Below are 26342 nucleotides of genomic sequence, written 5' to 3'. Positions count from 1 at the left end.
TTAAAAAAAAGTATTAGCTTCTTGGGTTTAATCAAAATAAGCAAAGTATAAAGCCAAGGAAAAGGATGCATTAAACTTGAGGATGGTTGTAATGACTTTGACATTAACCTCTTTCTTAGGATTCAAGAGGATTAACATCTCTTCTTCACCAAATTCAAAAAAATGAGGTTGTTGTCGAATTAACAACATAGCGGTGAATGAACTTCCAATCTGCTACAATAGAGTCATATTTTCATGACTCATCTTATTGAGAGAGTAGTCTACATCATATTCTTCTTCACTTGCTATGTCTTCTACATCCTCCTTCTGCTATAAAAATATAAAAAAGTTATGAGATGTACACATCCCAGTACACATCCCAAATAAAGGCTTAAACAAGCATAGAAATATAAAGATAAGATTTCATACATGCTGCAATGTAGTCATATTTTTAGGTTGTTCCCCAACATTAATAATGGTTTTTTCATTAGACTACATAGAAGTATACAGATAAGGTTTCATACATGCTTTCATTAGAGTGAGTCTCTCCTCCTCTTGGAGCAAAAATTTAAAAAGTAAGGTTTCAGGATATCCCCGACCTTTTAGCCCGCGGGGAAGTTCTCCTTGTTGGGGACTTCAATGCCAGGACGAACGCGCCAGGCACACTCCTGGACTTCCGAGGCGACTCTATCATGCTAGCAGACATGGACCTAGGAGCAGGTATGACCAGGATCTTATCGGACCGACCACACGGGCAGAAGTATAATCAAGAAAAGTAGGAGGCGGTTTCAAGGTAGAGTAAAGTGGGCCAATTCCATTGGGGCTTGGGTAGCAAGGCCCAATACTATAATTTTTTGTAAGTACCTATTGCTTCACTTCTCTTAGTATGTACTTTTGGAATACAACATGTGGCCTTCATTCACGAGGGGATCCGCCGACACAGAGAGTACTTACTCAGGCGAGGGGCTTGGCCACATCATTAGACACCTCTCACAGCAGGATCACAAAGTTCTTCCCATTGAGTGACATTGATCATCCAGTCTCTAGCCGCAGACGTGACAGGGACCTCGACCCGCCGCATAGACCCATCGGTCTTCCGAAGACACAAATAAAATTTCTTTCTTTCTTGCAATAGCTGGTATGATGACGAGTGTAAAGCATTACGCCGCACACTCCGACTCACGACCCAGCGAAACGCTAGGGCCAACCCACATCTCACCAGGGATTATCGTCGACTAGTCCATCGCAAGAAGCTAGCCTTCCTGCGCCAGAATGAGGATACGCTACTGAACATTCTGTTTAGTAGCAACTCCAAGGATTTCTGGAGGAAATTCCTAGAACGCCGATCCCCCTCCCCCCTCACAGACACTTCCCTCTGGCACTCCTACGCACGTACACTCTATGATATCCCTGATCAGCCTCCTCCGACCTCTCAGCCACCCCCTGTGCCCCACTTCTTGCACCCTCTTCACAACCCAGGGAGTCACCCAGGTCCCACGCAGCGCTTAAGCTTCACAACGACCGAGCTAAGGATCATGAGGGCCTATGCACAGAGTTTGTTGCCTATGGCATCAAAACTCTAGCCCCCATCCTGGCAACGTTGTTCAATGAAGCTATTTGCCACGGGTTCCCCAGAGCCTAGACCCTGAACACTATCACACCCATCCACAAAGCAGGAGATCCCATGGATCCAGGGAATTACAGGACCATCATGATTGGACATGTTATGTCCAAGATCTATGCATCAATGTTAGATGGCGAGGTCAGTGCTCGCGCAGAGGTACAGGGGCTCAGGGCATCCGGACAGGGCCGGGATCACTCGACTTACGATCACATTTTTACACTTAGAGGGATCATTGAGAAGGCCAGACACAGGAGACAAAGAGTATATTGTTGCTTTGTGGATTTTCGCAAGGCATTCGACACCGTTCCCCGCGCCCGACTCGTCAGACGCCTGCAGGAGTTAGGCTACGACTCGGAGGTTATCTGGGCAGTAGTAGCTCTCTATGAGCAGGTGACGGGCCAGCTGGACCCCAGAGATCACGAGCACTATCGGAGTCAAACAAGGATGTCCCTTGTCACTGACTCTATTTGGCCTCTACATCGATGAGCTCGAGACCAAGCTCGAGACCACCATCAGGACACTCGAAGGTGCAGGCTGCTCTCTTGCGGAGGCTATCATCCAGATTCTCCTATACGCAGACGATGTAGTACTACTATCCTCTTCTGCTACTGGTCTTCAGCGACACCTGGATGGTGGACTTCACGTCTTCTGTGATACACATGACTTGAAGGTCAACACGAGGCATCTCTAATCTGGGTAGGCGAGGAATCTGGAAAGGAGCCCGCAGCCGCCGTCTCTGAAGAGAGAGTGGCAGCGACCTCGGATCTCGTAGTACACTGGGCACCTGAAAATAAAATGCTCCTCCGACTCTCAATCTCTGACAATCGCACAATATGCATATGCGACGCTCCCTGGGGATCCCCTCTGCTCTGCCGCTCTTATGCGGAGGCGGTGTGATGATACCCGAAACTGTCCGATAAAGATCCGTAGTGAGTGAGGCATATATAACACCCAGGAGCACCCAGGAGCAGAGGCACACATTATACACGAACATGGCACCCTTATCCAGGGGCTCAGACATGACATCACATGGCTTCGAGAGGAGCTCGGGACCCTGAGAGCAGCGCCTGGTTGACCCCAGTCATAGAGATGGAGGCACACATAGCTACGACACAGTCGGCTATAGGAGAGACAACTAGGTGGGTGGACGTGGTGAAACGGGAGCCCGCAAAGGCAACCGTTTCAGCCGCCATACACGAGTAGCAACAGAGGGCTTCGAAGGCCCTCAACATTCGGATACGAGGGATCACGCGAGATAGTACCAACACCACTACGACGCCCATGGAGGAGGCGATCACCTTTGTGACCACCACCATGGGGGTCCCCGACCATGGCATAGAGGGAGCATGGCGTGTTGGGAGAGACCCCAACTGAGAGCAGCCCCTAGTCATTCACTTCAGAGATTCACATGCTAGACTAGCGACACTTCGACGACAAGCCGCTCTACGAGAGCATCCCACCCTATCCATGGACGAGGATTTGACACCACTACAGTATGAGGAGCGACGAGCTCTTCTGCAACAGCGAGATGTTGCCCGCAAGGAGGGAAAATGGGCCGTGGTCCCGAGATGGTAGGTTGTTGACCCCGGCACTCGTCGGGCCATTCCCCCTAGGGGGACGGGGGCTATGAGACTCAGGTTTCCAAGACCCTAGCCTCCACCATTTGGAACTGTAATGGTACCTTATGGTGAGGCAGTCCCAGGGAACTTCTCGGAGTCTTATACAAGACGAGACATAGTCTTTTACATGGAGCCACACCACAAAGTGTCCACTACTGATAGTCAGTGGCTACACATGGGAGTCAGCCTTCAGGGATGAGACGAGGGATACGAGAGGTGTTCGAGGATCAGGCAGGGTCGCAGTATTGTACAGGTCTTCCCTCGAAAGGACGCACACTTCCAATTCATGTGAATCTGGCGGATCTTACGCACAGAACTCGTGACCTTTTCATAGCAATATGCTACTTCCCGCCAGACACATCCCACTTCGCCAGAGTTGCACGAGAGGAGGGTGAGACATCGCCATATGCACCCTTATATAGGTAATACCATAATACAATCAACTGTGGTCCTCGCAACATAGAGAAGAGTTGATTCATAGCAATAGCAGTTCAAGCATCAAGAGAGAATAAATTACAACTCATAATGTATTCCTTTATTGATTGCATGCTTTTGTGAACATTGTGTGCAAGAAATCTAACATTCACACTAGATTAATTTGTCTGAACAAAATGGATTGTGGTACTTGGGAGAAGACATGCTTAGAAATTAGGTTATGAAGGACCATGCATCATACTCTCCATTTCTCAAAAGAAGAGATAGATATATTGGGCTGCAATTCACATGGACTCAATTATGATATACATAATGATTTGTTTTTTACTTACAACAAGCTTAGAAAATAGGTCATGAAGGACCATGCATCATACTACCCATTTCTTAAAAGAAGATAGACATATTGGGTTGCAATTTAGATGGACTTATCTATTATATATAGAATGATTGGTTTTTACTTGTAATAATTATTTACGTCTCCACTTTACCTCAATTATACTTTGTATACCTTGATCATAGGTAAGTTTTAGAATTGAGACCTCAGGATATTACAATTACGATACACTAAATGAAAGTTACTTTCTTATTGTGAGAGTAGATGGCTTGAGGTCAAACTATTATTCATGACGAGGAAAATTTAGAAGTATTTTTTCAACAACATGAAACATAGGTTTCATTTAGAGGATGATCATATTTACCCCTTTGGAAAGACCACTAAATCATAAAGACTTCCTTCTTGAAGCTTCTTTTCCATTTCATTGCCATTATGAATCTTTCATACATGAAATACCCTAAAGAAGGGATGGAGTCATGCTTACTACTACCAAATAAGTGACAAAATGATGTACATGCATTTAAAAGTAAGAAGATGTGCAAATTAAAGAGTGCAATATCATCAAGAGATTTAAAAAAGTGAAAGGAGTGTTGTAGATGATGGGCAGGCAAAATGGTTAGAAGATTTTTTTGAAGCTCTTATTAATAACGTCCAAATTTGAGAACCCAAAGACGCACATGACATTTATAGAAAAGAGGGCACCATAAAGGTGCCTCTAGAAGCTTGAACTTTTACAATTACATTCTTTTGCTATGAACATTTTCATGGGATACTTTGAAGGTAGATAACTACCTCATGTGAATACAAAACAACAAGATTCATTGTGGTCTATCAACTGCTTTAATTTTAAGCACCTCGATAGAAGAAAAATGATTGATAACATGAAAATAAATATTAAAATACAACCATCATATGAACATAATGACCATCCAAAGTACTCAATAGACATTGAACTGAAGGTGAAAAGCATACAAATTTATCACTTTTGAGAGAGCTTACACTTGTAATAAGGTGCTATAGTATTTAGCTATTTAGACGAGCGCCTCTGCTGCCCCAAGATTTGTCTTCTTCATTTTATGCATGCCTATTCTTGTATGTTTCAACAACTTCTAGTGGGATTCTCTTGAATTTATCTAAGTTTTCTTGCTGAGAGACAAGGCTATAGGCCCCCTATTCCTACATATGGTTAAGGTCTAGTTAACTAGATTTGATGGACCACATATTGTAGATGATTCTATAGGGTCCATGTGACTTGATCATACATTCACTTGCCCCTTTGTTTGGCTCACAATAATTTTGATTATGCATTCCACCTCTGATAGCTATCCATAGCAACCTATATGGATGAGCATCATCCCCATACTTTCGCCTTTTATGCTGCCCTTATGCCTGCTCTCTACGTCACCCACGTGGTAGCTCGTTTAGCTTTTTTATGGATAGCAACCTACATGGATGATCATCATCCTCATACTCTAGCCTTTTATGCTGCCCTTATGCTAGCTCTACATGTCGCCCACGTGGTATCTCGTTTAACTTTTTCATGTGCCCGTGTGGCATCTTCAACACATGCCCACATAACACCTCTCTCTCACACACACACATCTACCATAGGTGTCAATGTTATACATTTACCAGTGGGACATTAACCCTTCTACCCCCAACTCCCCTTCTCAAGGTTATACTATGGGCCACAAACTCGCACTATATCAAATATATGCTCGATTAGCTACCATTAAGAAGCTCTCAAAAACATGCCAAAGCCTAGTTGCCTTCCATTTTGGACTTCCTCTTTTATTTTTGACGCTTCCTTCTTGAACTTCCTCTTTTGTTTTTGGATCTGCCTTCTTCTCCTTGCAGTCCCGCACTATGGGTTGATCACATTGGGATCATTTATTATTATTGTTCTCTTTCATGTACTTGTCAAAATTATCCCTATCCTCAAACGATCACTTTCTTTGCCTTACCCTACTTCCTATACGAGTAGTAATCTCAACTCCTCCAGTGTAATTGGCTTCAACTGATCTAACACCATGATTGTCATCAAAAAGTTCTTAACACATATTCAATCAAGCATGGTTCTTAGGGACATATTCAATACAACCATGGCCAACAAATACAATCCACTTACAACCAATAGATGGTCGTTCACCTTCATCCTTATCAAGTGCTCAAAAACAAGATCTCCTTCACTACCATGGTGAATAATTGGATCTGGGCCTCACTAGATTGTTCTATTCATATGGCATATCTTGGATAATTATCCATGTTTAAAGGTAGGGTTAATCACACTATCATCACAATTTCCCAATTATTACAGAAAACATGTCAAGTTGTTTCCTCCCAATCTTCCATTGCAGTCAAGTCTAAGGCTGAGTCATCTTACCCATGGTACCCACAATGTCCTCAAGCTAGTTCTATACTAGTGGTCGCCTTCCAAACCTTCCTAGTATGGCTTTGTATCATCACGTGCTAGATAGGGGAGTCCCACCCAATTTGCTATTCTACTCTGACTAAGAACAGGACTTCGTGAATCCATCCATTTGGTGGAAAGTTTGTCCAATAGCAAATGATATCCAAGCACTGCCATGAAACATGTTTCCTCTACTACTAAAGTATACCCTTCATTGTGTCATTAGGTGACATGCACCCATGGGTGTTGGCTTGGGTTCACACCAGTTTGTCAACCATCCCCCAAAAGAGGGTTATCATCCTAGTTGGCCCAATAGGAGCGATCGGCCTGGACATCGACACAAAAGATTTGTGTTCGGCACATGAAGGCTGCCCACTCCATGGCCAACTAAAAAATTCTCCCGTGAGGTGCCCTCATGGTGATCGATCATTGAACGCGGTCCATTCCATCTTTTTGCAACTACTACACGTTGGTGATACAAACTAGGATTTTGCTTTATAAAACACGATCGAGCGAGTGGTTCGAATCCACCCATAGGTTCTTGTTGTGTTTTGTGCATGGTATTGAAATCGAAAGTGCCAACATGGCCTGTGCCATAAGGGGTGACTGGCAGATATTCACCGACGCCAGTGGGGGTGTAGTAGCTGAGGGAACCAATCCCAGAAACCAGAGAGGGGAGTGGGTAGAATTCGACGTGGAAGGATTCCCGGCCAGTGAATTGGGAGGGGGGGGGGGGGGGATGGCACAAAGGGTTGTGCTGGTCGTCTCTTGTCCTTCAATCAAAACCAGCGCTTTACTATCTACTTATCTACTCCCTTCAGATTCTCGCGGGATCTTCTTCCGCCATAGCTCTGCTCATGGCGAGCTCTCAAAGCCTTCCATGGCTTCTTTCCCTTTTCCCTCCTCCCTCCCCTCAACCTCACTCATTACAGTTTTCTCTCCCATCCCTCAATCAATGAGTTAGCTTTCCCTTCCCCGGAGCTCGCCTCTTTCCCCAGCGCTTCGACGCAATCGTTTTCTATCTGCGCAGCCCCCCTCTTAGACCCCCTGCATCTCTTCCTTTCCCGAATTCCTAATCCTCCATGGCTAGCCAGGCTTTTTTGACCGCTGAAGCAGCAGCGACCTCCTCCGTTACCGTCGCTGGCAGCAGTTCCGGACACAGCCCTTTCTCTGTCCGCAGTAATTCGGCCAGTACCACCACCTCTACCTCCTCCTCCTCTCGAGCCTCCCGCAGAGGAGGGCGCTTCGGCTCCACAGCCAGGCCCTCCCCGGATACTCAGGAACAATGGGGAGGCGCCGCTCAGAGAGTGAATGTCGGAAGATGCGGAGACGCCAGAGCAGGAGCAGGCAGAGGAGGCCTCTCCATCGGTCATGAACAGGTTTATGGCTCGGGGGTTCTTACCAATGAATTCTGTGGACGTAGGTCCACTCGTCAAGTTTCGAAGTTACATTTTGGCAGGTTGAAAATACACAACGGCAAGCATAGCCCAGATGCCAAATTGGCGTTCCAGGAAGTATTGCGAGCGTCTTCTTGTGCCAATGTTCCAGGTGTATTGGATGTTTGGTCTGAGAAGCTTTATCTGCCCGAGGACTTTGTCTACATCCTTCGTGAGCTGGGTAACGCCGGGGAGGGGGATAAAGCACTCGCAAGTTATGAGTGGGCGATAACCCAGGAATCTCTGAAGAGTGAATGGTGCAAGCTGCTAAGCATTACTATAAGCGCTCTAGGGCGGCTGGGGAAGGTTGGCCTTGCCCAGGAGACATTCGACAAGGCCCTATTGGCAGGTTTTGGAAGGAACGTGTATGCATATTCTGCTCTGGTAAGTGCCTATGGTAGAAGTGGTCAATGTAGCAAAGCTCTGGAGGTCTTTGAGTCAATGAAAAAATGCGGCTGCAAACCCAATTTAGTAACGTACAACACCGTGATTGATGCTTGCGGAAAGGGTGGCGTGGACTTTAAAAAGGCTCTGGAATTTTTTGAAGAGATGCACAGAGAGGCAGTGGAACCAGATAGGATCACTTTCAATTCCCTGATTGCCGTCTGTAGCAGGGGAAATCTGTGGGAGGAGGCTCAGAAAATGTTTGAGGAGATGCAGCGAAGAGGCATTGATCAGGACATATTCACCTATAACACTGTGGTGGATGCAGTGTGTAAGGCAGGTAAAATGGATCAGGCCGCTTCTATTGTTGCAAGCATGCGTCAGAATGCCATAAAACCTAATGTTGTTACGTACAGCACCTTGCTCGATGGTTTTGGGAAAGCGGGTCGTTTTGCTGAGGCCATTTCCATATACGAGGAGATGAAGGCTGCGGACATTGTGCCTGACAGGGTCTCTTACAACACGTTAGTTTATATATATGCCAAGCTAGGGAAGTTTGATGATGCCCTCCTCGTATGCAATCAAATGGAAAGAGCTGGTTGGAGAAAAGATGCTGTTACATACAATGCCCTTTTGGATGCGTATGGGAAACATGGGAAATACCTTGAGGCCTTGCATTTGTTTGAAAAAATGAAAGCTGAGGGTGTTGTCCCGAGCGTATTAACTTACTCAACGTTGATTGATGCATATGCAAAAGGAGGATATCATAGGGAAGCTTTGCTGGTTTTCAGAGAATTCAAAGCGGCTGGTTTAAAGCCCGACGTTGTGCTCTACAGCTCCTTGATTGACGCCCTATGTAAAAGTGGGCTTGTGGATGAGGCAACATCTCTGCTCGATGAGATGATACGAGAGGGCATCCGCCCTAATGTTGTGACCTACAACTCTATCATAGATGCTTATGGCAGAAAGGGACAGGTGAAGCATTTGTTGATGTTTTTGGGTCTGTGTGATTGCTTGATCTGTTACAGAAGTTGTGTTTTTTGGAAGCGTACTGACTCTCAATTGTACTATTTATGTTTGTTCTTGTCCAGGCGGATGTGCCTCAGCATCTGCTGAGTGCTGCTGGAACTGTTGTGGTGCCTTCCTCTGTTTTGTCTCAAAAGGTTGTCATTCCTCCTCGGGAAGTACATGGCAGGTCTCATGATGTCTCTGAGTTGAAATTGAAATTGAAAGAGACGTCAACAGAGGAACCTCTTCTTTTGTCAAACTTCAATGTCAGAGGACCGCACAAGGACATCCTTGCTGCTGTAAGGGTGTTTCAGGAGATGAGGGAGCTGGGGGTGAAGCCTAATGTGGTGACATTTTCAGCCATTCTTCATGCCTGCAGGTTAGCAGCTTTTACTGATAAAGTCTTCAGTCGAATTGCTACTCCTGCCTGTTACAGAGACTTTGAGCTTAGATGTAACTGCAATCTTATATAGTGCTCTTGAAGGTGTAGCTAATGAATGCTGTCTAAAGCAAGGCTCATGCTGGTGGCGTGAATTCTAACACACTTTTCTTATATTCAGAGAGTACAAAGAATCTGAAGTGCAAGGGAAAATTAGTTCATTGCTTATTTTGTTGGTCCCATTAACGAACTATGTCATGCTCTTATTTGTAAATTTTGCTCCTAGCCCTTTGGCAACACGAACCGTGACAGTGTGGAATAAGGTCGATTTGTCCATGATGCTCATTCTCCTCAGACTGACTCCATCATGGTCATGTGATGCCTCCTTACATGCATCCAATGTAAAAAAAAGCTTCTGTTTGGAAGCCGGACAGCTGCTTGTGCTTGGGTACTGATGAGACCATGAATGTAGTCTGTGTTTCTTTCCTTCTCATCCTCCCCCTTGCCCTTTTTTAGAGGCCCTTTGTCCTGTAGTTTCTCTTCCTTGCTCGGTCTATGCTTTTCCTCCTTCACCCCTCTGTGTGTGTGTGTGTGTATGTGTGTGTGCGTCTATCTATCTACATGTACGCACGCAAGCATGCACATGCACTTGTATGTGTGTGTGTTTGTGTGTATCTATCTATCTACATGCATGCACATGCACTTGTGTGTGTATGAATGCATGTATACATGCATATTTCTTGGCAATCAGACCTCATTGGGTGTATTGTTGTTTTATGGAGTTTTTATGTCAGAAATTTATCCCGACTGATTGAGGGTGGCACCGAAAGCTAATATTTGCATAATATGAGGTCATAAGTTGCAGACATAATTCTTTCGGATATATTCTAGTCTTACAAAGGTATATATTCTTTCTAGTTTTTTATCTGAAATGCTGCTAAAACATCTATGGAGTTAATTCTCCAAATTGTCTGTCTTAATGTGTGATGATTATATTATAATCGACTTAAAAGTGCTCGTTTGGGAGAGACTAAAATGAAATCGTTTAGACTTCACAAGCAGTTGTAGCTTGAATGAAGAGATTTTGGACTACTTTTTGATTAGCCTTCTCCTTTAGTGCTAGCCTTCATCATGGCCGAGTTTGCCCTTCACCTCCGGAGTGGCGATAGAAACTCAGCACGAAGACTTTGTATAAATGGATGCTCAAGAATGTGTGGGTGTGTGGATTTGTATGTGAGAGCATATTTTTATACTATGGTCTACCCCCACTGTTGGGCATTGATGACGTCAATGGGGATGTCATAGTAGCTACATAGTAGCTAGTCCCAGCCATGCGTGATGGAGAGTTTATGGATTTCAACCTTATGAGTGACTATCATGAGATTGAAACTGCACTATGTTGTGTTTTTAGAGGATGAGTTTGGGAATGTTCCTGGATTCTGTAAGAAATCAAACCATCTATAAGTCTAAGGTATAGAGAAAGGAATACGTCACAGATCGTGACATCCCCTCCCACTCAAAATAAGACCCTGGTGGAGATAATGAACTGACGTAGAAAATATCACGGTAAATTCTGAAAATACTGCTGTAAAATGTCAGGGTACTGCTTTAAGTCTTCATCAGATTGCCAAGTAGCGTCGGAGTCCTCGAGATCGTGCCAAAGAACAAGGAATTCCGTGATAAGTCGATGTCGAGTCTCTCGCTGTCAATGGTCCATTATACGCTCAGGAATAAGGAGAACATAATCGTCTTCGATTTCTGGGACATAATCACCTATTGGAGGAATTGCTTCATCGCCCGGAATGTACGTCTTTAACAAAGAAATATGAAATGTCGAATGGATTTTACCCCAGGATGGTGGTAATTCCAATTTGTAACTTAAAGGTGAATTTTTCTTGACGATCTGGAAAGGTCCTTAGTATCTTGGTCGCAACTTAGGAAACACAGGCTTAACCGTTTTATAGCGAAGTGGGGCTACAAATAATAGCACCATGTCACCAGTGTCAAATTCCAGGTGACGTCTATGTTTGTTGATAGACCGTTGATACCGCTCTTGCGCTTTTCGCGTTTGGAGTGTGAAGATCCACACTTTTCGAAAATGCAAATGTGTGCAATGCATGCAGAATTTGAATGCCGATTGGCCCTCCAATGGGGAAGAGCGCCCTCGTGTGAGTACTTGTTTCTTTTTCGACCTACATGCAAGGTGGGAGAGAGATGACGGATGAATGCAATGTGATAGAAAGAATGCAACGTGAGATTCACAATGAAAGGGTGATACCCTTTCATTAATGTCCCTTGAGATCACTCAAGTTCCATCTTCCCATTTACACCTACCCTTAGCCTATGACCCATGCACCTACCATTCAATGCACTCTAATGCACCCTTTCCCTTTCCTATTGCCCCTAGGACCTAGACACGTGTGTGCACATCTTTATTACTAATCATTGGCCAATGTTACATAGTTTTGGTGGTACTATTTACACCGCTTGATCGATCATAAATACAAACATATAACCGCACCATCAAATTGGCGCCTAACAATAATAAAGTTCTAATGACTATTAATTAACTAAATAATCATTTCTCTTGTCATGACACTCCCTCCTGCTTGAATGAGCAGAAGTCCTCTTCTGGATTATTGCTTGTCTCTTCCTCTTATGTGCACTTTCTCTTGTTACTTCTGCCATTGCATCGCCTCTTTGTAATCTGCGAGTATCTGTGGAAAATCTGTAAAGAACTCTTCTTCCATCCATTGTGCATCACTAGCTGGCTGGTTTTTAAACTAAAGTAAATACATATATCTCTTCTTTCCACGAGTACTCTTCTCTTTATGGTACACGATCTGTTCCGGAGTAAGAACTTCAGTCCCATCTTCAAGTTCAGGTTCTTCTTGATGCTGAGTATCCAAAAACGCAGAAGTATCGCCATGGTATCTCTTCAAATTGCTCACATGAAAGATGTTCTTCATACGCCAGTGGGCTGGTAACTTCAGCTCATACGCTCTGGATCCTTCTTCTGGATATAAAGCTGCTGAAATCTGAAATGGACCATAAAACTTCGGTGCTAGCTTGACATGTTTGGTACTTCCTCTCACTAACTTGATTCTTCTTTTATCAATCTTCAATAAAACCCAATCATCCTCCTTGTAGTAAACTTCTTTTCTTTTTTTATTGGCTGCCTTGGATTGTTGAACCTGGGCCTTCTTAATATGTTCTTTTACCTGCTCAATAACCTGTGACATATCCTCAGCAAACTGGTCAGCAGCAAAAATTCGCTCCCCCAAGTGTGTTACTGGAGTGGGTAAACATTGCCCATAAATGATTTCAAATGGGGCTTTCTTGGTGGAAGTATGCACAGTGTTATTACAAGCAAACTCTAACATGGGTAAGAACTTTGGCCACCTTCTAGGTTGGTCATGGACATAAGCCCGAAGTAAAGTAATTATGGTTTGATTGGCATTCTCACTTTGTCCATCTCCTTGAGGATAGAAGGCTGTAGTAATTTTCAGTTTGGTTCTGAGATTCTCTAATAGAGCTGTCCAAAAGTTGCTAATGAAACGGCCATCATTATCGGATACAATGGATTTTGGTAACCCATGTAACCTGAAGATTTCCGTAATGAATAACCTTGCTGTTTCAAGAGCAGACAACTCTTTTTTACAGGGAATAAAATGAGCTTGTTTACTCAGCCTATCTATAACAGTGAAAATCTGCTCAAACTGACCAACCTTGGGGAAACCAGACACAAAATCCATTGTAATGTGCTCCCACCTTTCCGAAGGAATAGGCAAAGGCTGCAAAAGACCAGCTGTCTTACTTGTGTCAGATTTAATGCGCTGACATACGTCACATTGTTGAACAAAGGTTGAAACTTCTTTGCGAAGTTTAGGCCAATGGAAGTATCTCTCAATATTGTCAATGGTCCCTCTAATGCCTCTATGTCCAGAATATGGACTCGCATGTAACTCACTCATGACTAGATACCGAAATGTTTTGGGTACACATATGGCACGTCCCAAAAATAAGTATCCATCCACGATGGAATAAGCCTCTAAATCCCCGACCTCATTACGCTGAATCTTCCCATAAATGTTAGCGAAGTCCTCATCTAAAGGATAAGCTTCAACCATTGCTCCTAATGATTTCTCCTTAATCACAGAAACGTGATTAACTTGGGGCCGTCTACTCAAAGCATCAGCTACTAAATTCTCCTTTCCTGGTTGATATTCGATATTTGGTTGCCCAAAGGATTGAATATATTCAGCCCATTTGATTTGCCTTGAAGAGACAATGGGTTGAGAAAACAAGTGCTTGATACTTTGATGGTCAGTCTTAATCTTGAAAGCAGAACCATATAAGTAATGCTCCCATAACTTTAGAGTATGAATGACTGCCAATAACTCCTTCTCATACGTGATATATTTCAATTCAGCCCCTTGAAGTTTTCTACTCTCATAAGCAATGGAATGCCCTCCTTGCATCAACACTGCCCCAATCGAGGTACCACTTGCATCCGTACATACAACAAAGAACTCTTTGTCCATGTCCGGAAGTGTTAACATTGGTGCAGTCACTAATGTTCTCTTAAGCTGCTCAAAAGCTACTTGGTGAACCTCTCCCCACTCATACAAGGAATGCTTCTTCAACAAATCTGTTAGTGGGGAAGCAAGACGTGCAAAATTCTTAATGAATCTGCGATAATAACTACACATCCCTAGGAAGGATCTCAGCTCATGTAAGTTTTTGGGTATTGGCCATTCAGTTATGACCTTGACCTTTTTAGGGTCAACCCGAATTCCCTCGGCAGACACAATGTGTCCCAAATACTCTATTTCTGTCTTGAAGAACTCACTCTTCTTGATATTTAGGAACAATCAATCCTTCCTTAGGAGCTCCATCACCTTAGCAAGGTGATCCTTATGCTCTTCCTCATTCTGGCTGAACACTAAAATGTCATTAAAAAAAACTATGACAAATTTTCCCAAGTAGGGTCGCAAAACCCTTCTCATCAGCCTACTAAAAGTGGCTGGAGCATTAGTCAGGCCAAAAGGCATGACCAAAAACTCATAATGTCCAGTGAGAGTGCGAAAAGCAGTCTTATGTTCATCCCCAGCTTTCATACAAAGTTGATGATAACCAGATTTCAAATCCAATTTGCTAAAAACTTTAGCACCTTTAAGCATATCCAATAAATCATCCACTCTTGGAATCGGATACCGGTTCTTAATCGTAAGTTTATTCAAAGCACGGTAATCTATACACATACGATATGATTCATCCTTCTTCTTAACCAATAATATAGGTGCTCCAAATGGAGAACTGCTTGGTCGAATCATGCCTTTTTGCAACAGATCTTCAATTTGTTTTTCTACCTCCTCCATTTCTATCCTGTTCATCCTATATGGGGTTGTACATGGAGGAGAAGCTCCTGGCTCTAAGTCTATGGCATGATCATCTTCTCTCTCCATAGGCAATTCGAATGAGTCATCTCTTGAAAATCGATCCTCATAAGCTCTAAGGAACTCATTTCTCTTCCGATCTTCTTTTGAGATATGAAGATCTCGTGAATCCCGTATATACACAAGATTACAATCTACCCCTCTTTTTACCAATCTTTTCGCTTGGGTAGGAGTAATCAATGGAATTGTATACACGTCCCGATCCCCTACGATCCCTATGTTTTCATCCTTATGTACAAAGCAACAATGATGAGTATGAGGATGAATAGCAGGGTTAAAATCATACCGCCATGGTTTACCTAGAATCATGTCAACGTCTTGTAAAGGGGCTACTAGAAAATCCCTTCGATCTCTATATTTTTTTATACGAAAAGGAATATTTCGTATTATGGATGTGTCTTCTTCATTGTGTCCCCTTAAAGCTCCTGAGAGCGACATTTTTTTATAGGTTCTGGTTTAAGATGGAGTAATTTTGCCAATCTATGACTTACTAAGTCATAATTACATCCATCATCTAGGAGAACCACTATTCTCTGTCCATTCACGAATCCATACACCTTAAAAAGATCATGAGGCCCAAAGGTATTGGCTGAATGGACAGCATTCACTATTGGCTCAATAGTCACAATAGATTTCGAGGGTGACAAGGTAGAAGCCTCACCCTCCTGCTTGGATGCCTTGGCTTGCCCTTTTATTGAATTCGTCTTGGCAATCTTAGCCAAGAGAACGGGACACTTATGCCAACCGAAACATTTTCCTTCCTTAATCAACTTCCTCTTCTCTTCGTCAGTCATAGAAGGAAATGGCACCCATCCAGGACATGATTGGCTGTTCACATTCCTTACAAGAGCTTTACCCTTCCCTTTATTATTCTTAAACCGGCTTGGTTTCCTAAAAGTGGGTATATTATTGGTCTTAGATGATGACCCATACTCCTTATTGAAGGGTTTACGAGGATTCAATTTTCTCTCGGCTATTTCAGCCAGCTTAGTGAGGTCCTTAAGCGTGGTCGGGTTAAACATTTCAACCTCGTACCTTACTTTTGGGCTTAAAGCTGCTAAATACTTCTTTCTCCTATCTTCCTCACTCTTTTCGGGTAACTCTAGAGAGAGTTTCCAAAATCTGGCTGTAAAATCTGCATTACTCTCATTATCGAACTGCCTAAACCTCTCCCAACGAAAGGTTAGGTTCTCTTTATGCCTCGGTGGCATGAAAGTGGTTTTCAGTTGCTCCACAAATTTAGCCCATTCATGAATAGGCTCTTTTCCTGTTTGTGACAAGGACCACCACATTAGAGCATCCTTCTGCAGATGCAATGTGGCAAGAGCAAGCTTCTCTTGCTCGGTCTTGTCTTGATGGGCAAAGTATAGCTCAAAATGACGAATCCAATTGAGGATTTTGTCAGCCTCCCTTGCCCCATCATATTTGGGGAACTCAATTCTCTCTCGCGGTTGGAATTTGGACCTCTCAGAAGGGTTACTCAACTCTTCATCCCCGAAGTTTAAAGTCCTCTTAGTCCCTAATCTTGTCATAATGGACTCCTCAATCATATTGCTAAGCTGGAAAACCAGCTTATCAACAGGAGTCTCCTCTCTTCCTCTTGCACTTGGATTAGAATCCATGTGTATTGGGTTTTGAGTTGAAGGCGTGAACTCATCACCTTGTTCTTGGTTGGTCTCATTTCTTCTTTCATTACGAAAGGAGAACTCCCTATCAGTAGGTTCTTGAAGGAGAGACTTCTGTAAATCTATTTGTGGGTTATCATACTCAAGATGTGTATAACTCTCACCTAATCCATCCTCTTCAAGAGGGGGTGAAGGTGTTCTTTCTCTCTCTCCTTGGGGTAATGGAGGAAAAGGAATAAGTTCATTGTTATATGTCCCTTTTCCTTCCATTCTTTCCTTTTATTAATACAAGAGAGAAAATGTCTTGCGCAAACTTCAAGTGTTGTAGAGGTGGTGGTACTTATCCGACTCCCGCTTCGTTTGTGTTGAGAAGACACTTAAAATGACCTCCTTTCCCTTCTTTTTCAAGCTTTTCTTCTCCGTTTGGGCTACATGTTTTGAGTGGATTGGAGCTCTAGATACCGTTATAGGGGGTACTTGATGGGTGGATCACTCCCTCAAAATCTTATTCCGATCCTACTTCCGGTTGGGTAGAATGGGAATCCCTTTTTCCCACGGTTTAAGGGTACATTCACATTTGGGGGGGGGGGGGCAAAGAGAACACCCCGTTCGCCGTTGAAGGCCAAAATTAAAAAAAAAAAAAAACCCTTGTCTCAGAACCTCGAGATCGGACAGTCGTGATCCTTTTCTGCCAACCTCTCTTGCGATGTCCGTCGTTCGCAACTGTCGCGCTCTTCTCGTCCCGCTCATGGATCGTCGCCGCTCTGAAGATCCACACTTTTCGAAAATGCAAATGTGTGCAATGCATGGAGAATTTGAATGCTGATTGGCCCTCCAATGGGGAAGAGCGCCCTCGTGTGAGTACTTGTTTCTTTTTCGACCTACATGCAAGGTGGGAGAGAGATGACGGATGAATGCAATGTGATAGAAAGAATGCAACGTGAGATTCACAATGAAAGGGTGATACTTTCATTAATGTCCCTTGAGATCACTCAAGTTCCATCTTCCCATTTACACCTACCCTTAGCCTATGACCCATGCACCTACCATTCAATGCACTCTAATGCACCCTTTCCCTTTCCTATTGCCCCTAGGACCTAGACACGTGTGTGCACATCTTTATTACTAATCATTGGCCAATGTTACATAGTTTTGGCGGTACTATCTACACCGCTTGATCGATCATAAATACAAAGATATAACCGCACCATCAAATTGGCGCCTAACAATAATAAAGTTCTAATGACTATTAATTAACTAAATAATCATTTCTCTTGTCATGACATGGAGTAGAATGTCTTGCATTTCTTGAACCAGTTGATCAGCTAGGGCCACTTGATGTTGAAGTACAAAATTCGTTGGTACAATCGGAGTGTGTCCATAAGCTGCTTGGAATGGAGTCATGCTAATGGCGCTATGGAAAGAGTTATTATAAGCAAACTTAAGGAGTGGTAGATACTCTTCCCAAGCTGCTAGGCATGACTAATTATAATGTTAAAGCATTTCTTCCTGAACTTGGTTGACTCTTTCAGTCTGGCCATCTGATTCTGGTTGGTAGGCTGAACTGAACAGTAGAGTTGTACCCAAAGATTCGAATAGTGAAATCTAAAAGTGACTGGTAAACTTAGGATCTCTGTCGGACACGATATTCTTGGGCAATCCATGGTGTCGGAAGCTGTGTTGTATGAAGAGTTTGGCGATGTCCAGAGCCTGTGCACTTCTTTTGCAAGCAACAAAGTGTGCCATTTTGGACAATCGATCAACAATTACCATAATCTGAGTGTTACCTCTGGAGGATTGTGGTAGTGTTGTAATGAAATGCATGGAAATACTTTCCCACCTTTCAGTTGGAACTGAAAGAGGCTGAAGAAGTCCTACTGGAAGTCGTCAGCTTGCTTTCATTTGTTGACAAGATAAGCAAGATATAACCATTTTGATGACGTCGCTTTTCATCTGAGGCCAGTAGTATGTTGCACTGAGTAACCTATAAGTCTTGTTGATGCCTGGATGGGTAGCATAAGGAACTACATGATGCTCTTTTAACAAAAGACGCCGAACATCCTTGTCATGTGGTACACAGATGCGATCTTGATAATATAGAAGGTCGTCCGTATAAGAATAAGATGAGAAAATCTTGTGTTCGGAAGTCGAAGGTTGATCTTTTGAAAGAACTTGTACTGTAGTGCCAAAGTCTTTATCATTGAAATACTTCCCTTTGAATGAATTCGGAACATCCACAGATAATGTAGAGATTACCATAGTTGATGCTAGAGTTAACCTGCTGAGAGCATCTGCAACTACATTGCGTAGTCTTGGAATGTACCCAATGGTCATGTGAAAGTTGGCCAGAAACTCAACCTAGCGTGTTTGTCGAGTGTTCATGATTGGCTGAGTAAAGATATACTTTAGAGAGTGATGGTCTATCTTGACCACCGAGTTTGCTCCCATGAGATAATGTTTCCAAGAGCGATAACCATGTACAACGGTAAGAAACTCCTTATCATGAACCGGGTATCGGGTTTGGATATTGGAATGTTTATGGCTGTCAAAAGCAATAACTCTGCCTTCTTGCATCAAGACTGCTCCTGTAGCGATGTCGAAAGTGTCGGTCATGACCTCAAATCGAAGGTTTGGGTCAGCAATAGCCATAATTGGTGTGGTAGTGAGTGCTTGCTTGAGGTGTTGGAAACTATACTTTGGGAAGCCACTGAAAAACTATTGTACTTTTCAATAATTCGGACATAGGAGCTGCGATTTCGGAAAACTGATAGACCTGTGTATGGTAGAAGTTTGCCAATCCGAGAAAAGAGCGGACATCATGAACATTCTGTTTCGGATTACCTCGACCTTCTTGGGATCCACAGAGATGCCTTGAGCTGAAATAACATGTCCCACATGTTCGAGTTGGGTCTTGAAGAACTCACTCTTCTCAACGTTGATGTAGAGAGAATTTGCGTAGAGAACTTCAAAAACTTGGTGAAGATGTTGTCTATGTTCATGTAGGGACCTGCTGAAAACGAGGATGTCATCGAGGTAAACGATGACGAACTTATCGAGGAAAGGCTTGAAGATGTCGTTCATTAGTGTCATGAATGTGATCGGGGCATTGTTTAACTCAAAAGGCATGACCAAACATTCATATTGTTCATACTTTGTTCGAAAAGCTATCTTGTACTCATCGCCTTGAGAGTATGCGAATTTTATGATAACGTGAACGAAGATCAATTGTTGAGAATTGTGTTGCATGTAGAAGTTGATCGAAGAGATGATCGATGCGAGGCAATGGATACTTGTTTTTGATAGTGAGCTTGTTGAGGGCTCGGTAGTCGATGCAGAGGCGCATTGACTTATTCTTTGTTTCCACAAGTAGTACAAGAGATCCGAAAGGGCTGCGACTGGGCCGAATGTGACCTTTGTCGAGTAGTTCGGTCACCTGTCTTTGGATTTCTTCATTTTGAGTATAAGAAACCCGATGAGGAGGTTTCGATGGTGGGTTACTGCCGGGAATAAGTCCGATTGGGTGATCCACTGGTCGTCGAGGTGGTAATTGCTTTGGCAATTCCTATGGAAAAATATCCAGGTAGGGCTCGAAAAAAGGTTAGTTGAGGTATTCAGGAAGATCCTTTGTTGGTGTGTCCAGTACTGCTGTAACCAACAGAAGTGAAGTCTTTACTTGACGTTTACGAATCCACTTCTTTACTTGTAGGGCAGAGGCAACTAGGGTTGAAGGAGAGTCCCTAGAACCAGTTAGCTTAATAAGTTTTCCCTGATGGACAAATTGGATAGTATGGCTGCGAAAACTGATCGATGGATCATAGTCGTAGAGCCACCGTTGTCCGAATATGACATCGAACCGAGAAAGAGGCATGATGTCGAAGTTCAACTTGTCCGTATAATGTTGGATGCGAAAAGACAAGTTTTTGATCCTGGTGTTGCACAGAAAGTAGTTTTATTTGCGAGTTCAATCTGATAGTCCATGGGACTAGGGCTGGTGGTCAACCGAAGTTTGTCGATTATAGAACTAGCTAGGAAGTTATGAGAGCAGCCACTGTGGATGAGGATAGTGACTGTTGTTCCACGAATCGATCCTTGAACACAAAATACTTGAGTGGCTAGGGAAGGTTCGGGGTTGCTGGCAAGGCTCAGGTGGATGGTATTTGCCATTTGAACAGCTTTGTCTTTCTTGTCTTGTGCTGAAGTAGCATCTTCTGTTTGGGAAGTGCTAGGTTTCATATTGGAATTTTGCTTTGGTCGCTTGGGACAATCGAACCATCTATGGTCGCCTGTACAGATGGTACAAAGTCCTTTTGTGCTGGAGTTGTTCTTCTATTCAGTGGCCGCACCTTTATGTTGGGGATGACGGTAATCACTTTGTGAAGAAGAAGAGACGCGATCCTTGGAGGGGTGCTTCTGTTGGAATCCAACATATGATTTCTGAGACTTGTGGGGATCTTGAGACTGTCGTTGACCTTGATTACCTGAGTTTTTTTTAAACCTGGGGTTATCTTGAGGGCGAGCATCTTTGGCCATAGTAGAGTTATGTGTTCGATTAGCACTCTGATTCCCTGTGTTTTGAAAATCTGTTATGCGCTCTGCGTAAGCAATAGCGCCAGCTGTGGTGGTGATGTTTGCTTTAAGAACATCAATGCGTAACGAGGGATTTGGGCCTGAGATGGAAGCATGAAGGCGATCATCATCAGTTAACCCATCAATCTCCAGCACCAATGTGGTGAGCTGAGAGATGTAGGAAGATAGGGAGCCTGTTTGCTCCAACTGTCGGAGTTTTGAACGTGCTTGGAAGTCCGCATTGGCAGGTATGAACTGCTTACGGAGCACGTGTTCAAAACGTTCCCATGTTAACTCACTTATGCCGTCCTTTAAGCGTCTTTGCCACCATAGAAAAGCTGTATCCTTGAGGAGGGAGGCTGCCAAGGCGATCTTTTTGCCTTCAGTGAGGTCAACAGTATCAAAATACATGCGCATTATTGCGAGCCATTGTTCAACTGTTCGGCGATTGCGTTGACTAGTGTAGGCTTCCAGAAGTTTGATGTCAAGTCTTTTAGTTTTGGAAGCTTGAAGTAAACGGTAGAGGGCATGTAATTGAGTGTTTTCTACCTCTGGTGGGAACGAATCCGCATAGTCGTCTGGTTGCGTCACGTCATCCTCTGCATGTGTGGTACTGCGAGAATCTTGAAGTTGTTGGACTTTCTGGACCAAGTCGGAGATGCTGTCCTGAAGTTGGGAAATTTGAAGTTGCAGTAGTGTTTCGCCTTGTATGTTGACTTCAGGGGTCTTTTTTGGACTTGAGTCTTTGATCTCTGGAGAGGCTTCACGCGATCGTTGCGACGTATCGGAGATCTCTGTGAGAAAAGCCCGAACTTGCGCTCTAGTTTGTACCATTCCTGGAAAAAGATTCGGGCTGCTCCTTGAGGTTGCTCATGTTGGAGGGGGCAGGCGAGGCAGGATGGAACCACCCGTGGAAGTCTGGTTAAGGAGGTCTTGTCTGAGGTAACACTGGTGATGCCGAAAGTGCTGTTACTGCTGGTGAGAGTACAGGAGTAGGTTGCAGAGTCCACGGATCTGAGAAGGGATAAGGAGCTGCTGTCGGAAGTGGAGGATATCCAGGAGGAGTACCTTCAGAGTGTAAAGACTGTCTTGGAGAAGGTACAACCTGTATAGGAGGATATCTGGGAGCTGAAGGAGGTGGAGAGTACCCTGGAGATGCCGAAGGTGAGGGGTAAAATTCTCTCCAAAGATGGATAACAAACTCTTGAGGAATATCGGGTTTTGGGTATCTTCGTGTCTCGTGGAACACAACCTGGACTGTGTTGAGGAAGTAATGTAACTGAGGTGCCTCACGCAGAAGATATAGGATGTGGTCCAAATGACTAGGAGGGCACGTGACACAGAAGACCCAAGATGCAAAAGCTTCGAAATGGGCTGGTTGTGCAATCTGAACACGATATTGTGTGGTAGATGATGCCTGAGGTGTCCTTGAAATGCCGGGTGAATGACCAGAGGTTTCCATGCTTTAAGGACGCACCTTTCATTTGCTGTAATTTGATAATTACAAGAGAATCCTTAAAAGCAGAATGGAAAGACTCCACCTGGCAATGATTTAATCTGCCAAATTGTTGCGTAGAAAAGGCCTGCAGATTTCTGTCCAGAGGTCCTTGTTGCAATGGGTGGCGAGGAGCAGATCTGGGCTTGGCATTTAATAGGCTGTCTTCATCGCGATAGAAGGCTGAAACTGCTGCTGATCTGGCAGGAAAAAGGTGGCGAACCAAGGAGAGCAGGCTGTCAACGGCGCATTAGGCTGCAGGTACTCAATTCTGGATCGCAAGAGGGGCTGGTGCACCAGGCTGCTGCTGTCATGGGAGACTGGCGAAACAGAAAAGGGGAGGCGGGCTGTCAATGGCGAAAATCTGGTTGCAGGCTGTTTTGCGACTGAATGGCTGGCTGGCGCTGTGCTCACGTTGCAGGCTGGAAAGGAACAGGGTTGCAAAACCAGCGGGGCTGCAAATGGCAAGGTAACTGGCAGCGAAAAAGGCGAGGGGCTGGCAGCGAAAATGGCAAGGCAAGGCTGGCAGCGAGATGGCGCGTGAAGGCTGGCAGCGAGATGGCGCGGGCTGGCAGCGAAATGGCGAGGGGAGAGGGCAGATCCTGCGTGCAAATCCGTACGGACGTCAAGGGGTGCGTCCCTTTTTCGTTTGTGGCTGCCTAGGTCGGGTGGTTGCCCAAAAATTAAAAGGTGGGTTTATTTAACTCTAGGGTAGCTAGGGTAAACCTAAGGTTTGGGGCTGGGTTTTCCATTTTAACCCCTCTAGGTACCCTTTTTATAAGTGCTTGGTGCCTAAAAGGTGTGCCTATTCGAAGGGGTGTGACCCTTGGAATAGGTGCACCTTTTCATGAAGGGGTGTTACCCTGTTTTTAAAAGGGGTATCCCTACATGAATAGGCGTGTCCTTTTATCCACGATGGGGTGTGTCCCTTGGGTGAGGAGTCGAGACTCTTCATCACAAGGTGTGTCCGATGGTGGAAAAGGTGCGTCCCTTGGTTTTGGGACAGCCTAAGCACCTGAAAAGACACGATTTTTGTCGTGTCCATTCACATCAACTCGTGATGTGGGAGATGGAGAGGCCATAGATGACTTTAGGCAGGATTGGCGAGAAAAATTTTTACGCTCATTCTCTCCATCTCTTCCATGCACAATGTGCACGGATATCCTTCTAGCGGAAAAGATGTATCAGATTGGTGCTAGATGTATTAGATCGGTACTAGAAGGTGGGGGGCATTTCCTACAGGTAGGAGCGAATTTTGCTCTGATACCACTGTAAGAAATCCTAGATTTACTATATTTAGAAATGTGCTAAGGAATAGAAAGGAGACTGAAATAGCAGAGAACAAGGAATAATTGTATTGCTTGAATGTCTGTAGGATATCTGTAGTGTGTCATCCATACAATTGGGCCTCTCTTATATAGAGAGTGAAGAGTCACACATGAAAAGGTGTGTACTCCAAAGTGTGTGTGCATGTAGAGGTGTGTACCCCTTGTGAAGGGTGTGACCCTTGATGAGAGGATACATTACAATAGAAATGTCTCTTCAATAGAGTGTCTCTTGTGAAGGGTTGTGCCTCATAGGAAGTGTCCCGTCGAAAGGGCATACCCTTCCACAAGTGTCCATTCATCAAACCATCCATAAGTCTAGAAATAGAGAAAGGAATACGTCACAGATTGTGACATGAAGGCAATCATCATTAGTTAAATCATCAATCTCCAGCACCAATGTGGTGAACTGAGAGATGTAGGAAGACAGGGAGCCTGTTTGCTCCAACTGTCTGAGTGTTGAACGTGCTTAGAAGTCCGCATTGGCAAGTATGAACTTCTTACGGAGCACATGTTCAAAACGTTCCCATGTTAACAAGCTTTTGCCGTCCTTTAAGCATCGTTGCCCACATAGGAAAGCTGTATCCTTGAGGAGGGAGGCTGCCAAGGCAATCTTTTTGCCTTCAGTGAGGTCAACAGTATCAAAGTACATGCGCAGTTTTGTGAGCCATTGGTTAATTGTTCGGCGATTTCGTTGACCAGTGTAGGCTTCCGGAAGTTTAATGTAAAGTCTTTTAGTTTTGGAAGCTTGGAGTAAGCGGTAGAGGGCATGGAGTACAGTGTTTTCTACCTCAGGTGGGAACGAGTCCACATAGTGGTCCGGTGGCGTCACGTCATCCTCTGTATGTGTGGTATTGCGAGAATCTTGGAGATGTTGGACTTTCTGGACTAAGTCGGAGATGCTGTCTTGAAGCTGAGAAATTTGAAGTTGAAGTAGTGCTTCGCCTTGTAAGTTGACTTTAGGGGTCTTTTTGGGACTTGAGTCGCTTATCTCCGTGGAGGCTGCACGCGAGGGTTGCGACATAGCAGAGGTCCGTGTGAGAAGAGCATGAACCTGCGCTCTAGTTTGTACCATTCCTAAAAGAAGATTCGGGCTGCTCCCTGAGGTTGCTCATGTTGGAGGGGACAAGAGAGGTAGGATGGAACCACCCGTGGAAATCTGGTAAAGGAGGTCATGTCTGAGGTAACACTGGTGATGCCGAAGTGGGTGTTACTGCTCGTGAGAGTACAGGGGTAGGTTGCAGAGTCCACAGACCTGAGAAGGGATAAGGAGCTGCTGCCGAGAGTGGAGGATATCCAGGAGAAGGAGTGCCTTCAGAGTGTAAATACTGTCTTGGGGAAGATACAACCTGTGCAGGAGGATATTTGGGAGCTGAAAGAGGTGGAGAGTACCCTGGAGATGCTGAAGCAGAGGGGTAAAAGTCTCTCCAAAGATGGACATCAAACTTGTGAGGAATATCGGGTTTTGGGTATCTACGTGTCTCGTGGATCACAACCTGGGTTGTGCTGAGGAAGTAATGTAATTGAGGTGCCTCACGCTGAAGGTATAGGATGTGGTCCAAGTCACTGGAAGGGCACGTGACACAGAAGACCCACGATGCAAAAGCTCCGAAATGGGCTGGTTGTGCAATCTGAACACGATATTGTGTGGCGGATGATGCCTGAGGTGTCCTTGAAAGGAATGGGGAATTACCAGGGGTTTCCATGCTTTAAGGAGGAGGATTTCATTTGCTGTAATTTGATAATGAGCTTCAAATAACAATATGAAAGAGAATCCTTAGAAATAGAATGGAAAGAATCCATCTCGCATAGATTAGATCTGCCAATTAGCTGCATAGAAAAGGCCTGCAGATCTTTGTCCGGAGGTCCATGTTGCTGTTCTTGCAAGTCCACGTGGATGTGTGAACAAGAAATAGGTACATTGCGAGACTTTCGAGCCAGATGGACGTTGGCAGAGGCGTTTTTCAGATTGCGTGAGATCTGGCGCACTTCTCCTGCGTGGAAGTTTGTAGCCTGGCAAAGATGGCCTGCGTTGAAACTTGTGGGGTACTAGAAGAGGACCAGGCCTGGCTAGTTGGAAATAGAGGGCAGCAAAGAGCCGCTGTTCACAGGCCGTGATGAGCAGCAGGGGCCAGGCTAGTTTGAGTCGAGATCAAAAGGGCAGCAAGGGCTGCTGGTCACAGATAATCATGGCGATGAACCAACAAGAACTGGCTGCTGCAGAACGATCTAGCATATGCCAGATGGAAGCCTGAACGAAAGTG

At 44.4% G+C, this 26342-nt stretch overlaps 1 protein-coding gene across 1 annotated transcript in view; it reads left to right on the top strand.

Annotated features, from left to right (window-relative positions):
- The first annotated feature begins 7125 nt into the window (after positions 1 to 7125).
- Positions 7126 to 26342, top strand: part of LOC147890726 (uncharacterized) — a 34500-nt gene continuing 15283 nt past the window's right edge. The window contains exons 1-2 of the mRNA XM_087389228.1: positions 7126 to 9196; positions 9313 to 9608. Coding sequence (XP_087245354.1) covers positions 7484 to 9196; positions 9313 to 9608 — 2009 coding nt within the window. The 5' untranslated portion in view covers positions 7126 to 7483. The remainder of the gene's footprint in view (positions 9197 to 9312; positions 9609 to 26342) is intronic.

Source organism: Dipteris shenzhenensis, chromosome 18, assembly GCF_047967505.1.
Source record: "Dipteris shenzhenensis isolate YYH24624 ecotype China chromosome 18, Dip_SZ_1.0, whole genome shotgun sequence".
Classification (NCBI taxonomy): domain Eukaryota; kingdom Viridiplantae; phylum Streptophyta; class Polypodiopsida; order Gleicheniales; family Dipteridaceae; genus Dipteris; species Dipteris shenzhenensis.
This window is presented reverse-complemented; position numbering and strand designations above follow the sequence as displayed.